The sequence below is a fragment of the Haliotis asinina genome, chromosome 5 (genome assembly GCF_037392515.1).
Source record: "Haliotis asinina isolate JCU_RB_2024 chromosome 5, JCU_Hal_asi_v2, whole genome shotgun sequence".
NCBI classification, from domain to species: domain Eukaryota; kingdom Metazoa; phylum Mollusca; class Gastropoda; order Lepetellida; family Haliotidae; genus Haliotis; species Haliotis asinina.
The window spans coordinates 40,838,919-40,855,794 of NC_090284.1; the positions used below are offsets into that span (position 1 = coordinate 40,838,919).

The 16,876-nt window shown below is 40.9% G+C and overlaps 1 protein-coding gene across 1 annotated transcript; it reads left to right on the forward strand.

Moving 5' to 3' along the window:
• Positions 1–3,704: 3,704 nt before the first annotated feature.
• On the forward strand, positions 3,705–13,759 carry LOC137283342 (uncharacterized). The gene is made up of 8 exons (XM_067814797.1): positions 3,705–3,724; positions 4,660–4,730; positions 6,314–6,433; positions 7,458–7,571; positions 9,544–9,669; positions 10,219–10,332; positions 12,978–13,106; positions 13,620–13,759. The coding sequence occupies exons 1-8, from the start codon at positions 3,705–3,707 to the stop codon at positions 13,757–13,759; spliced, it is 834 nt and encodes a 277-aa protein (XP_067670898.1).
• Positions 13,760–16,876: the final 3,117 nt, after the last annotated feature.

The following is a 16,876-nucleotide window of genomic DNA, read 5'->3' on the forward strand; positions in this document are numbered from 1 at the left end:
ACCGGGCAGCCCCACCAAAGAAAGTGAGTGAGTTCAGTTTCACGCCACACTCAGCAATATTCCACTTATATGGCGGCGGTCGGTACATAATCAAGTCTGTACCAGAAAATCCAGTGATCAAGTGCTTGAGCATCGAACTGGGAACCGATGACATGTCAACCAAGTCGACGAGAATGACCACCCGATCCCGTTAGTCGCCTCTTACGACAATAATGGTCGCCTTTTGTGGGAAGCATGGGTTGCTGAAGGCCTGTTCTACCCCGGATCTTCACGGGTTTCCCAAACGTGAAGCTCTTAATGTGTCTGTAATGAACAGACACGAAATGGTCATTCGGCACTGAGTCGCTGTACTTGACACGTAGTCACAGGTGTATTGTAGACGATTCGTTTACTTTTAGTTCTGCCCAGTGACGTTAAGATAACACTTGTAAAATATGCCCTTGGAATTGATAATTGTGAAACATATATGTTTCTTCGTTTGGCGGTTGTAAACCAATATCGATATTATGTGTAGGTCTGAAATTTAAAAATCGTCGTGAGCTGAAATATTTTAAGATTCACCTTGGTTTCCCAAACTCTGCAGTTGCGATAGGAACCATTTGACTGGGATCCCGTCTACCTGGAGGACTCGAGAAGATAGCAGACGCAGCCCTTGATGCACGATTTAAAGCAAATATTATGATCTACGATACTGTCTTCATGTACATTTGGACGCACTTTCGTGTCAGACGAAACCAACCAGTCAGCGTCGAGGTTTCAAAATTCCTGGTGTGTGCGAGGGAAGTATCAGGCATGCACCTCCGATTTTTGCATCTCGAAAAGTACAAGTAATCGAAATAAAAACAAAACAAAAAACGGAAAAACACCCAAAAACCAATACACTAAATAAATAAAAATAAAGCAAATACAACAACCAAAAACACTTAACCAATAGAAACCACAAGAAATTGTTTCAAAGCCACAATATTTAATTCATTATTCTCTGTATTTGAACATCTTGTACATCTTCTCGCAATTGAATCCACGAGCATTTGATTGGCACAAAACCCCACGCAACCATGGTTGATGAGGGCGTGTGCTATAAAAATGAGATATCATCCAATCTGCGCAGTTATAACGCATCTAAGTAAATGAGCTTTATGTGTTTACTTTGCTTTTCTGTTTGTTGTTAAGGTAGCACTCAAACTATACGGGGGCAATCACCTACCTACCTACCTACCTACCTACCTACCTCCCTCTCTCCCCCCCTCCCTCCCTCCCTCCCTCCCTACCTACCTACCTACCTACCTCCCTCTCTCCCCCCTCCCTCCCTCCCTACCTACCTACCTACCTACCTACCTACCTACCTACCTACCTACCTACCTCCCTCCCTCCCTCCCTCCCTCCCTACCTACCTCCCTCCCTACCTCCCTCCCTCCCTACCTACCTACCTCCCTCCCTCCCTACCTCCCTCCCTCCCTACCTCCCTACCTACCTCCCTCCCTCCCTACCTACCTACCTACCTACCTACCTCCCTCCCTCCCTCCCTCCCTACCTACCTCCCTACCTACCTACCTACCTACCTACCTCCCTCCCTCCCTCCCTACCTACCTACCCCCTCCCTACCTCCCTCCCTCCCTACCTACCTACCTACCTACCTACCTCCCTCCCTCCCTCCCTCCCTACCTCCCTACCTACCTCCCTCCCTCCCTACCTACCTCCCTACCTACCTACCTACCTCCCTCCCTCCCTCCCTCCCTCCCTACCTACCTACCTACCTACCTCCCTACCTCCCTCCCTCCCTCCCTCCCTACCTCCCTACCTCCCTACCTACCTACCTACCTCCCTACCTCCCTACCTACCCCCTCCCTCCCTCCCTCCCTCCCTACCTCCCTACCTACCTACCTCTCTACCTCCCTCCCTACCTACCTACCCCCTCCCTCCCTCCCTACCTACCTACCCAGACCCACCCCCCCACCCCCCCCCCACCCCCCCACCCTCCCATACATACGTACAAGAATTACCTGCATAAAGCACTCTTGCATGCAAACTATATGGGGGCAATCACCTACCTACCTACCTACTACCTACTACCTACCTACCTACCTACCTACCTACCTACCTACCTACCTACCTACCTACTACCTACCTACCTACCTACCTACCTACCTACCCAGACCCAACCACACACACACACACACACACACACACACACACACACACAGAGCACTCTTGCATGTACATGAATCACTCTCTAATAGCGATGACACCAGGTGTTGGTGACAAAGGTGAGCATATCCTGCTTTGCCATCACAGACGCGTGCAAACACAAGTCATTTGTTTGGGCTGCAGTTCTTGTGGGCAAGGGGTTGGGGGTGCGCTTTAGGTAATGTATGAATGCAAATAGTGCTTTAATGACATTTGGCGTTTGGAAACGCAAAACTAGTCGAACAGTATCAGCACGCAATAGCTTGTTTGTCCTCTTGAAGATCCGGGTTAGGTTTATATGTCGACATGGGCGACTAATGGTTCATGTGGTCAGATTCGCTAAGTTGGCTGATACATGTCATCTTATCCCAGATGCGTAGACTGATGCTCAGGTCTGTTGATCACTGGATTGTCTGGTCCAGATTCATACAATCAGTCTGCCATTCTCTTTCCACAGACGATGCCCAAGTCATATCTTTCCACGTACCTCTGTTCTAAGACAGCCACATTTCCCGGTTCTCATTAAAGCCCCTAGTGGCAGGAAATTGCAACAAGAATTATCTCTCTTTTTTCTATCCAATCAGAACACGTGTTACATCGATTTAGATCCAATATGACCACCGCCAAGAAGTTGATCAAAATGCAAACGACAGATTTGGTATTTCATGTTAAAATGAAAATCAGAAACAAGCAATAAAGAGTTCAGGAATCAATCGACAATACAAAACATGTAATAGCTAGCTTGGAAACGAGGGCAAAGGAGGCGCCATTGATCCGCCATTACATGACTGATCACGAGGGTTCCACTGCACAAAATCAGAATCACATCCCTGTGAATGGATGAAATAGTGTAAGATATTTATGTGAATCTCATTGCCACCAATCACGAATCCTGAACACTCGCACAATAAAAGGGCCGTGTTAGAATAGAGACACGTGGGAAGATATGTCTTGTGTAACCCGTGTGGGAAGAGAATGGCTTGTTTGTTGTTCAACTCCTTATTCAGCGATATACCAGCTATATGGCGCCGGTCTGTAAATATTCGGATCTGGACCTGGCAGTCCAGTGATCAACAGCATGAACATCAATCTACCCAAGTGGAATACGATGACATGTGTCAACCAACTGAGTGAGCCTGACCACCAGAGTCAGTTAGTCGTCTCTTACAACAAGCACGGGTTGCAGATGACCAATTCTGACCGACATCTACGGTTTACACTGCTCCTGATGACATGCATGCACCAATCGTGTGAGCGAGCCTGGACGGCCGACTCTCTGATGTTATCAGTTCCAACAATCATTTGCTCCTGAAGACAGCAATAATGTTCGTTGATCAACAATCACTCAGTTCAAGAAGCAGTCGATAAATACATTTTAAAATTTCGCTCCAAGAATCCAATACAATCGTTAAAGTTGACCAGTGAGATAAGATAACGGACAGGTGACACGGCCCTGGCTTTACTAGGCTAAACTCTCTCACCTTCACTCTCCCATACGTTCCAGCTGTTCTGCCACCATGGACTACTCTTATCGAAGGTATGGCTGTTGTTAGCACATTGAGTCGAGTTTTTGTCAACAGTTTTTCATTTTCCACTCACTCAACTTCACAATCCCAGAATACGACACATGATATAACTGATACATACACACGTCGATCAATATGGAACGTGGCATTAAAAGTACCCAAACCAAAGCCACTTGATAAAGTTCCGAATTGAACGAAATGGTAACCCGATACATAACGTATGTTACGTCTCTGTAAGAGGCCATTAGTAAGTTCTTTGTTTGTACACGTAATTTATGTGGAAACAATGTGATGGACAATTTGTCACCTGCCTTTATCGCTGTAACCAGCTGTGTGCTTTGTATGTAACGTGAGTGCAATCGGGAAGTCAACAGTTCCGTCGTCTAAGGAAATCATGGACGATGGACGAACTGAATAGGTAATGTTACATACACACAAGATAAACCGGACGATGGGATACTCGGGTGATTAAATGTATGGTGTCCGGAGTGATATTGCTGGTATATTGCGAAAACCATACTCACTCACTCACTCATGAGATATAGTTCACCCATGATTTAGATACACTTTACCGCTAATGCAAAATAGGGTAACTGTGTCATTAAGGGCGATTGACTCTGAGCTCTGATTAGCGGAAATTAATGGTCGTTGAATTCCTCAATAAATATCTAGTTGAGGTTAATTCGTGTAATGTCGTATACACCTTATTTTCAATGAGAATACTGAAGTAAGATAACAACGGACAATTTCGATTTCATTTGAAACCTTACACAGAACAAAATAAGAAATAAATTGGAGAAATATGAAACCGGGTTTACTATTACTTTGATAAATCATTGTATCTACATTAGCATATATTATTGACTCAAAGGTACAATATAAACAGATACTACATCACAAGACGTCAATAATTCTGATGCCATGCTTCACCCAAATACCTTTTCAGTTTGGTTTTGCTCGCTGTGACATTGTGTGTGTTTGGGGCTCACTTTGGCGTTTGCTCGGTCGAAGACTCTGGTGAATATCGAAGATAACCGCGATTTGTGAGAAATGTGATTATGTCCCTTATCTGTGTCAGGATCGACTGGATTTTGGTTGAAGTCTCCAACACTTCTTCAATATGTAATTTATGGTCCCTGGGTTTCACAAAGTTATACGCAACATGAAAAATTATGAAAGCATCATTAAAAGCGTCCATTTCTCAAGTTTTAACTTTATTGACGTTTTCAAACTTTAACTCAGTATTGAGATGTTTAGGTTATTTTGGAAATGTATTCCTTTGCGTCAAGGTGTTAGTTTTCTTGGTGTGATTTAAAACAGAAGTAGTGAAGGTACTAGACGTTTGAGAACAAGCAAGTAGTAAAAATGAACAGCTCCAGCACGTTCTCTTCTGCATATACATGTAGGACGATCCACCCACTAATGGTGAAGATCTAAGTTAGGATTGGTCATCACCAACCCATGCCAACCCGTATGAGGCTGCAAAAGGGATCGAGGGGTCAGGCTCACTGACTTGACTGATACCAATTGCTAAGATTGATGCTCATGTTATCAATCACTGAATCGAGTATTTAGAAATTGCCGTCATATGGCTTGAATATTGCTGAGGACGGCGTTAAACAAACAAACAAAATTCACATCTATCATTGAGATCCTAGATTGGAACCCGCGATCACAGGATTTTAGAGCGCCCGAAGGACGCAAAGCACTGCAAATTGTGTCACGGTGTGAGATAGAAGTTATGAAGTAATGACAGTCTTGTCATGAATGAGAACACAAGGGAGACAAGCCATCTGGCCAGCAAAGTATACTGTTTCCCTGTCTAATATCTAAACAGCATGACACAGAAGCGTGAAGATACTTTCGCCCAAATCAGTGGTGTGAGATTAATAAGATTCAAATCAGTGGTGTGAGGTTCATGTGACTTAAATCAGTGGTTTCAAGTTGATATAACTTACATCAGTGGTTTGAGGTTGACATGACGTAAATCCTTTGGTGTGGGGTTGATATGACTTAAATCAGTGCTGTGGGGTTGATATGACTTAAATGAGTGGTTTGGGGTTGATATGACTTAAATCAGTGGTGTGGGGTTAATGTGACTTAAATCAGTGGTGTGGGGTTGATATGACTTAAATCAGTGGTGTGGGGTTGATATGACTTAAATGAGTGGTTTGGGGTTGATATGACTTAAATCAGTGGTGTGGGGTTAATGTGACTTAAATCAGTGGTGTGGGGTCGATCTGACTTAAATCAGTGGTGTATGGTTGTTATGGTGTCAAGTCAGGGGTACGTGTGGAGTATTGCTTAAATCAGTGTTGTGAGGTTGGTATGATTTAAATCAGTCGTCTAACTGTAACTATTATACATAGCTAATTTAAGCCACATCAGACAGTAACTAGTAGGAACAGGAACTCCACTTAAATATATCGCTCTGATATCTAAGATTAAAATGCAACGCACACGAACATATTACGTTATTAGACGATGCTGAATATAACACCTGTTTGAAACTTACCTTACACATAAAACCGATTGCTCACACTTACTGCAAACTGGTCCAGTTGATATATCTATTTTATTTTCAATCAATACTGTCACAGGATGGACTTGTCAAGTCGGTGGCAAGATTTACAAGGAAGGCGAAAATTTCACAACGTCTGTAGCGGGCCCATGTGTCATCTATAAGTGTTATGGTGGGACCGTTCAGCAGGTCAAGGCCGGTAAGTCAAATTTCATAGAATGATGTGTGATAGGTCCATTACATGATGATGACAAAGGGTACGTGAACATCAACGTTGTAAATACATTATAAAACACATTGCTGTTTTGCATGCCCCTTTCTTGAAAGTTAAAAGGTGAAATATCACAGCAAGCCTACATCGGAATCCTTGACATAACCAGTCACTTGTGCAAAGCGAGAGGCAATAACCTGCTATAATAAGGTGGAAATGACAATATACTTTTGAAGAATTTATACCAAGATTGTGAATACAGTAATGAGTTATAATTCTTCATAAGTTTTCAAATACTGACGTATCTCAAAGAAATTGTCCTGTAAGTAAAGTTAGATTTAGAAGACGAATATCCCTTTTGAAGAAATGTATAATATATGTTATAGAGAACTTCGGGGTAGATTTGTGCCTAAGAATTTGCAGGTTAATATGGTATCGTTCAGCAATATCTTCAAACAAAGCAAAAACAAAGACGTATAAATCTAGCTCCTTTTATCTATTATCCATACAAAATAAGTGAAAAGTTAGAAAAATAGAAATAGGTATTAAAAATTCTAAACGAAATCCAGTACAACTATACATAGTTCTGTTACTGATATTTTCACTGAGGGTGTTAGCTAATCTACGCATGCAGACATGCAAATGCTACAGATTTTAAGGAATTATTTCCTCGTTTCGTTCAAACTGCATACATGTTCAGAATATGCTTCTTGATATGTATCTTGGCCTGCACGTAATAAAGATGTTGATGATGATGACCAGTCATGAGCATTGCTCTCGAGCGAATTATGAAGGCGACGTGTAAATATTATAAATATTTTCAACCAAATAATCTAGTGATTTTGTAAACAATGATTCACACAGTCAATTTGTCAAATTCACAGAGCCTGACAACCTCATTCAGTAAGTTGTCACCACCAGGATAGGTAGAGAGTAATTCGATACCATCGGAATCAAAAACATTAATACATCATCTCTTCTTATGCTTCATCATCGACTGTTTGTATTTCAGGATGTAACCATAACGGTGTGTGCATGAATATCAACCAGACCTGGACCACCGGGTGTCTGACCTATCAGTGTCAAGTCAATAATGGCGCCATCGGAATCAGTCTTGTAAACGGAAGTACGTACTGACTCTAAATAACATTATTGCACATTGTGCATGTTATTTTCATTCAACAATAATTAATTAATTTCACAATATAAATATTTACTAATTTATTAATTTGAAACTAGAGCTTTTAATTCTTGGTAAGGATCATCCTTATTCAAGTCAAATCGATAAATACAAAGTTTATTTCACCACAGGTCAATACATGACATAACATAAAAATAATCAACATCAATGTGCCGAACTTTCATTTGTCGAACTTAAGTTGTCTCGGAAAAAGCGTGACATCTGTGTATTGATTTCCGTATTTGGTCATTTGGTCATCGAAGTATTGAAGCACGCCCCTTCCACATATATGAGGATACACGAAGGACGAGGTTGTGCTCATGGGCAAAACTGACGGTGCTTCTGACTTTCACACTAACATGTATTTGTTTTTTGTTTAACACCGTAGTCTGTAAAATCCAAGTCACGTGACGACGGGAAATAACAACACATATCAACCAAGTACAATTCAGTGAAACACGTACCTTAAAGTTCAATGAGTACCGGAACATTTGCATTAAGAGTGTTTAGTTAATGGGCCAGTGGTGTGCTATTATTACTACCGACAAGAAATAAGGGAACTAATGAAATAATAGCGAATTTGAAACTGCTTTAAATATCCACTAAATCAATTTTAGGCGTCAAGTTCAATATCTGGTGTGTCCACCATGTTTGGCAACACATTCACGGCACCTTGATGGCATGCTGTTAATCAATTTCCGGATGGTTGCCCGTGGTATTGCCCGTCATTCCTCTTGGAGAGCTGCACCAAGCTGTGCCAGGTTGGCGGGTCCTGGGTCCCTGGCGTACACCCTTCGACCAAGAACGTCCCAGAGATGTTCAACTGGGGACAGGTCTGGGGACTTAGAGGGCCAGTCCAATGTCTGGATACCTTCTTGTCGGAGATAAGCGGAGACAATTCGGGCCCGATGTGGTCTGGCATTATCATCTTGGAGTACAAAATTTCGGGCGATAACTCTAGCCAATGGAGCCACAACAGGACGCAATATTTGGTCAACGTATCGCTGACCAGTCATGGCTCCGTTAATGATGACCAAATCTGATCGTCTGTCATGTGTAATCCCACCCCACACCATGACACTATACCTCCATATCGATCATGGTCAAGAATTGCTGCTCTGGCATATCGCTCCCCGCTCCGAAGCCAACAACGTTTTCTGCCATCTGTGAATCGTAGGCAAAACCTTGACTCATCAGAGAACACGGTGTAACGCCAGTGGCGCATAGCCCGTCCCTGATGCTGCCTAGCCCATGCCAATCTTTGGCGCTTATGGTGAGCTGAAAGGGTGACACCCTTAAAAGGCCGTCTTGCTTTCAGACGAGCTTGATAGAGTCGGTTTTTAACGGTTGAGGTTGAAATGCGTCTTCCAGTGAGTGTGCGGAATTCTCTATTGATGGCAGGGGCCGATTTAAACCTATCGCGTAGAGCAATTAACGTAATGAGACGATCCTGTCGTGGTGTCGTTGATTTTGGTCTACCACGCCCAAGTCTCGTTGTAACTCCACCCATTTGACGGTACTTATCCCACAGGCGTGAAATTACACTTTTTGATTTACCCATCTGCCGGGCAACTTCACATAATGATGTCCCCCCCTCTATCATCCCCACAATTCTCCATTTTGTTGCTTCACCGAGATACTGCCTCGGAGGCATTTCTGTCAGTAAGTGTCAATCTCTATTGCATTAGTGATTGCGACTTCTCCACTACATTTACAGGAGTTAACATCTGTATGCACGTGTAGCACGTGCTGGGCATGCATTATGCGAAATTCCATTGTCATTGGATGTTGCGTTTGGGAGATACGCCACGATAACCTACCCTGTCACTGTCAAAGTCATCTACATTCAATTTCTTGGTTCCCTTATTTTCTGTCGGTAGTATACTTAGTCACTAATTATTATTAATTACCGCTTCAGGTTGTGAGATCGCCGGTACCTGTCTGGGAGTGAATGAGACATTCCGGCAGGGCTGCTTTAACTACACCTGTGACCTACAGTTGCACGGGCAGCACCGATCTTACAGGGTGCTGTTGAAGGAATGGGGTATGGTAAAACCTAAGTAACTGCAATATTCCTCCTAGATGACGGCGATCTTTATAATATAGTCTTACCTTCTTGGACCATACTGTACTTGAATGTATGGATGCTGGAAAGGTTCAATCACCGGCTGCGTCATACCAATAGGCATTGATGGGTACAACAAGAATCGGTCGGGTTGGAGTCAATATAATGTGTCTGAGTAAGGTATTCATGCTTAAGTGCGACATTGTATGTCAGTGAGCTAGCACTATGAAACAGATTTAAGTCTGGGCTAGTATAAGCAGCTACACACGCACGTGCGTGCACGGCGTCGTATGAGTGAAATAATCTGATGTACGACGAAAAACCCCATCACACCTCATCTTTACAATATCACTTCGCCGGCACTGTCTATGATCCATTTTTTTTCAAATGATGCAAATCTAGACTGTCCTCGGGTTCATGTCAAACCTCCCACCTCACTGGGGCTCCTTTTCAATTTAAATATGTTTCTCTATTTTTGCAGACTAAGCGTTAGTGTACCGTGTACCGTTCCTCGTATGTCTGTTACAGGATGTAGCAATGGCGTCAGTTGCCTTCCCGCTAACTTCACAGAAACCTACAACTGTGTAACGAGGCGTTGTGAGGAGAGGAATGACAGTGTGGGCATGTTTGAAATCAGTCAAGGTAAGGTCCAGGCTCTCAACCGCCACCCACCCCCCGCCAAACCCACCCCCCAAAAAAACAAAAACAAAAACAAAACAAACAAACCCCCCCCCAAAAAAAAACCCAACAAAACAAACAAAACAAACAAACAAAAAAAAACAAACAAAAAATACCCCAACAAAACAAAACAAAAACCCCCCCAAAAATCACAACAAACAAAAAACAACAACGACAAACCCCAAAAAAACCCAAAAGCCAAAATACCAAAACAAAACAAACACTGCTACTATTACTATATACTACTACTACTACCACTGCTGCTACTGCTGCTGTGTTGTTGCTACTATTACTATAAACTACTACTACTAGTACTACCACTGATGCTACTACCACTGTTACAACTTCTACTATAACTCCTACACTATCACTACTACTCAGACTACTCATACTACCATCACTACGGCTAATACCACCATCACCACAACCGCATCAACTTCTACTACCACCATATCCAGCACCATTATCACCAATACTACTACTATCACCAATACTACTACTATCACCAATACTACTACTATCACCAATACTACCACTACCACCACCACCACCTACTACTACCACTACCACTACCACTACCACTACCACCACCACCACTACTACCACTGCTTACGACTACGATAACTATGTTATACTACTACACATTGTCGGATGCAAAGAAGAATCAGGTTATGAATTGTTGCTGTTTAAGATTTACTTTTCGTCTTTGTTTCTCATGCTCATGTACTTTACATGAAAATCCAAGCCTCATTAACTAGTACCAGTCATGTGCACTGATATGATTCAAGCTGGACGCTAAGACAAAGTGACCTGTAGAGAGTTTCTTGTAGGGTAGCCCATGCGATTACACCAGGTGGACAAAGTCTTTTTAATATTCCTATTTACTCCGTATCAACTATCTGTCAAATCCTCAATAACAAGGTATATGTAAGCATATTTTTTCTGTTAACATCTTACCTGATATTGATGGAAGAGTATCATCAGGGTCACATTGACCTGTTTGCGCCAGGTGATGTCTCCATCTCGTGTTCGGGTACGCCAAGGTCAATACCTATGAGAGTTGTTATATGAAAGTCTCTATATCTACTTTAGATACGCCAAGATCGATACGTATAAGTGTTTTTGGATTAAAAAATGTCCAAGTGTCGTAAAATACACACAAGGAGAAGTCAACACAGACGGTCGACCTTTTCTGTTTGTATTTGTGCATTTGTCAATATAATTTTCTGGTTGTAAGGGTCCAATCTTCGGTGTTGAGTTATCCCCCTTTGGTGTGTCCGGGGTTCTTTCTGATTCTGGTTCTTGATTTGTCTGTACAACTAGTGTCATATAAGTAGCCTAAGATCTGTTCATTTCGTGCATTCGTTCCCCAAGCCGACACACTGGGAACTACTGTTCAAAGTTTTGTGTAAACGAAGCCCATTGTACATACGTAAACATGAAACAAGGATACGGGTGACCCTATGTGACGTACAGGATTCGAAGGTGTGAGTTCGAATCCACATTGCATTTTAATGTCAGTTTTACGCTTTGAATAACTTCCAGCCTTCAAGATGAAATATTGAGCGGCGTAATTGTCCCCAGCTTGTATGTACAGGTATTTAATCATATACAACAATCCACAATTACAGGGCTGTCACAGCCTCTTGGTCGATACTCGACAAAAAGTTTCTGTTTGCCTGCCCATTGCAAGACACCACCTGGTGCTCATTGAAATCTGGATTACAAATACATTTAAAAATTAAAGTCAATATTCAGGAAAGTCAGAGATGATATCACATTAAATTCGAGTAATTTTACTTGTTTAAATCAAAATTTGGCCGTAATGTCACACTATGCACTTTAAAAGGAGATTAATTCGATAATTCAATATGATACTTCAAATATTTATTCAGCTGATTTAGAGATATAGCAATTATGCATGTATCATAATGTTGAAATAAACTGACGCCATTAACTAACAGGAGACAGTCAGATAATTGGTTTTGGCATAATTCTGTTCCTCTCTTGGTGAATGTCAGATATCAAAGTAGACCTAGAAACGAAAACCTCAACAATTAGGTGCAAATACTTCCAAATAAACCTTGCCATGACATACATACATATCAAATTCATCTCATCATAAAGGTCTAACGCATTCCAAAATCACAACATAAAGGTTATATGTCTTCCAAATGCACCTTTACATGACAGTTTCACGTGTTCCAAATGCGTCTGAACGTGAAGGTTTCACGTGTTCCTAACACATCATAACATTTATGTATTCCGAAGTACCTTGACATTCATGTTGTATGTGTTCCAAATGATCCTTAACAAAAAAATATTTTGTGTTTTATGTTATATGCATCATAACATGGCGGTTTTAGGTGTTCCACAGAGGTGTTTGGGTTGCATTTTTTATGAAGGTTTTATGTGTTCCAAATGCATCTAATATAAATGTTTAATGTGTTTAAAATACATCTTAACATAAATGTTTAATGTGTTCCAAATACATCGTAAAGTGAAGCGTTTCGTGTGTTCCAAATTACTCTTAACATTAAGGTGTCTTGGTTTCAACTGCACCTTAACGTGAGGTGTTAAGAATGTTTTTCATGACTTTTCTGTTCAAGCTTGTATTACTCCAAGCCGCGAGTGTGTCAAGCCAGGAGAAACATATGTCGACAAATGCCGCACGTACAAATGCAAACAAAAAGTACTCCTTGGTATGAAGCTCTTCTCATTGGAACCAACCAGTGCATGTGAGTCATTCTTAGTCGAGTGTTGTCATATCTAGACGGCACATTCTCAAATCTAGGATCGATCATACGGAAAACTTTGTCGACTCGCAGATTCTGAAAAGGCAGATCGTGTGATACCTTGGTTTTAAGGCTGATGGTAAACACGTTCGTGGTTGCAGTTACAGAGTTGGAATGACGGTGGTGTAAAATTATATTCAATCATGTCTAAAATCCTTGATCTGTATTCGGGGTAGACTATTCTGTGTTAATTATGTGCAATGGGGAGCGGTGGAATATCCGAATGTTTAAAGCATTCAATCGAATGGACTAGGATGATTCATGTCGCAGCACCCCAGTAGGGGTTGATGTCCATGATATCAGTCACTAGATTGCCTGGTCCAGGCTCGATTATTTACAGACTGCCGTCATTGTTGGAGTATGGCGTTAAAAACAAACAAACAAACAAACATCTTACACGCTGTTTACTAATTACTATTCAAACAGGCCACTCACTCACTCTCGGTATATTTCTAGTGTGCGAGGACGCTAAAGGCAAATGTCACGGTGATGAAGACGTCTTCAGCGTCAGCGTGAATAACCATCTCATCCACAACTGTACGTGTCAGCTGGCCGGGATCAACCCACAATACAAATGTAGTGATGCGGTGCCTTAAGGCAGAAACAAGGCAGAACGGTCATTGAGTAATATCTTTGAATTGTAGTTTCAGCAATAAATATGTCTTCATGATCGTTGACATTCTTTCAGGCTATCTAATAAACTGTTTGGTTCACTTACAAATAATTGACACTACGTGGCAGGAGAGTTCCATACTGGCAATTTGAACAAGAAATGCATGTCACAGACTGTGACTGATGATAAAGAAAGTAATAATGACATTTCAATGGGGTTACCAATAGCTTGACCCTCCATAAAAGACGCCCTGTATATATACTATTTAAGCATTGCACCAATTATATCGCCAAATATTAAATGACTAACGGGTGTATATGAAACCTGCACCCACACATACCCCTTTCTAATAAAGCTGTATCAGTCCCTGAACCATTAGCTCCCCGACAGCATACAGCATGCTTTGCAACGAGGTTTCAGTATTGGATCAAAAAAGGCATGCCAGGGTGTACATTGTCGTGGTGCCACATTATCGCATTTGGGACACTCAGTCGTGACAATATGTCTCTTCTGTCCCTTCAGTCAGTGTGACATACTCGTCACCGTTTCCATCGACTACCAAGACGAAGGAATATTAATTTTTCGTTTGTGAAATAATGACATTAGATTGCTAATTTTTTCTAAGCTCCGGATTCGAGGTTCAATGGAGGTATACGGTAATTCATTTTTCAACGAACAAAAAACATAAACATAAATGGAAACCCAAACGCAAATATTGCTTATCAATCAAATGCCATGTTTGTTATGTTTATTACCAGGTGATCAAACTTTTACAGTTTCGCGAAATAAGTTACAGAATTAGTGAAAAGATCAGTTATGTCGTTATAATGGTGATCGTTATGAAAGTGGTGTACTGTACTTGTAGGTAGCAAAAACAGATCAATGACAGCAAAGAAAAACACTATTTCAAATGTGAGCGGCGAAACCCGTTGTCATATGACATAGTGCACTATGTGACCGTGAACAAGCATGTCCATACACAGATTTAAGTGGAAGAGGGGTTTTGTCTTCTACATTCAAAAATCACCATGGAACAGTGGTGATAGAAAGTTGTTTAACTTGTTTAAGATAGAAAGTGTTCCTGCCTTACGTCACAGACACATGCAAAGGAAATGTCAGTCGTCAGGGAATTTCGTCAGATATTACTGTTTTCGTTGCAGTCGCGTAAAATTAAGCTAAATCTATATATGCACCACAGATCCATTTGAAAGATTTTACTTTGACTTTGAATGTAAACCTGATCAATTTCATCTTAAGAGAGTCTTGTTCTGTTCTTTGACGCTGTTGAAAGAGCCTTCCATGTCTTAAAGGTGTTACTGATTCAAGAAGCTCTTTTATTTTCTAGCTCGGTAAATAAGATGAAGGTAACTGACAATTATTGAACCATATCGAATACTCGATAGCGTAAAGTAAACTGTTTTGCCAAATTAACAGACTATATTTATGCGAAATCGAAAAGCATATACTGATTAGACAAAACAAAACAGCTCCAAAGGTGGGGGTCAACTGACGCAAATAGGGATGCTTTCTACTTGAATCAAACATGGATCTACAATTGTTACTGAGATGAATATATCCCCTTAATGTTATTATTGATTACTCCCCTAAATGGATTTATTGCGACAAGTAACGTTTGCACGTTGTCTTAACACAGACTGTTTGTCTGTAGTTTTCGCCCATTATAAACTCTCTACTTAAGTCTCTCTCTCATTTAATCAGTTTAAAACAGCTTAATAGAATTACAGAACAATTTGACCTTACTATTGATTACAAATATGTCTTGACCCAACTTTGGCCTTTGATCTGTTAGCACAATACTTTATCAACTTGATTCGCCACAACATTGAACAAAATTTCTATGAAAAAATCCATTATTTCTGTAACAGGTAATATATCTGTATTTTAAACGGCATTCCAGCACATTGATCTATACACTGAGGTGGAAGCTATGCATCTACTGGCGACAGGTGTCGCCGTTATTCTGATTGGTTGTAAACAGACACGTGACGCTTTTTGAAGACTGCACATAAGTTCTTATCTCAGCTTATCTGGATAGTAAACCCCACGCGGGTTGCACGTTGTATCCACTAGAGAGGTAGGTAGAATCGTATTTACATACGTTTATGTAAAAATAAGTGACTAATTAAACATTAAGGACATTTTCATTTAATTTGTTTACAAACTCACATATGGGGTTATGGTGATTAACAATTTGAAATATTCTTGAAATCTCTTACTGTTCTACAAAATTTAGAGAATGGGTGTGTACATGGATGGACAATACCGCGTACATGACAAAATAAATTTACACATATCTCATTTTATGATGTCTATAGCCTCCCTTTACGTGGATGTAAAACTGACTTTCTTATAACCGAGTCCAGTTTCTGTGCATTGACAAAAATTGATCAAAGTCGTAAAGTCGATATATAAGTAATTATGTTAATGTCCAAACTTTACACTCCACTGGGTTTAACGATATAACGAGTTTTCACTTAGAACGATCCCAATCTTTTTCACAGTAGGAGTCTAACTATTTCAAAGAGTTTGTATTGCAAGCTTTTAAAACTGATGTTTCCAGGCGTTGGCGTGAAGTTTAGCGCAGTTTGCCTCATCGGTCACAAACACACGCACAGGCATCAAATAAAAGGGATTTTAAAGAACAAAACTGCTAGCGAAAACTACACAAAACCAACATAAACAACCAGAACAAGTGACATACACTTTCTAAGTTAAATTGGTTAATCAAATTACGTTCTCCATATTTGTTTAATTTCAGAATCCTAATTTTGGATGACACTTTCAATGTAATCATGTTCGACCTCTTTGAAAGCCTCATAGACAAAGCATGCCTTAATTTTAGTTGATGTATTTTGTAGACTAAACATGCTCTTCCTCGTGCCTCTCCTAGTCAACCTCATCGTGGTGAACGGCCAGCGTAAGTATTTTGAAGACTTCGTAACTAAAGTGGGCGAAATTTGAAGATAGCGAAACAAACAAACAAACAAACAAACAAGACGAAATGGTTATTGCGTCGTTGTTTATTTACCGTTATACCACAGTCTTAGTGTTTTTGATGTTACGTTTGCAGTGACGTTTT

Coding starts and splice junctions, on each gene's coding strand:
- LOC137283342 (XM_067814797.1), top strand. CDS start 3,705: ATGGACTACTCTTATCGAAG. Junction 6,434..7,457: donor CGTTCAGCAGGTCAAGGCCG/GTAAGTCAAATT, acceptor TTTGTATTTCAG/GATGTAACCATAACGGTGTG. Junction 7,572..9,543: donor AATCAGTCTTGTAAACGGAA/GTACGTACTGAC, acceptor TTACCGCTTCAG/GTTGTGAGATCGCCGGTACC.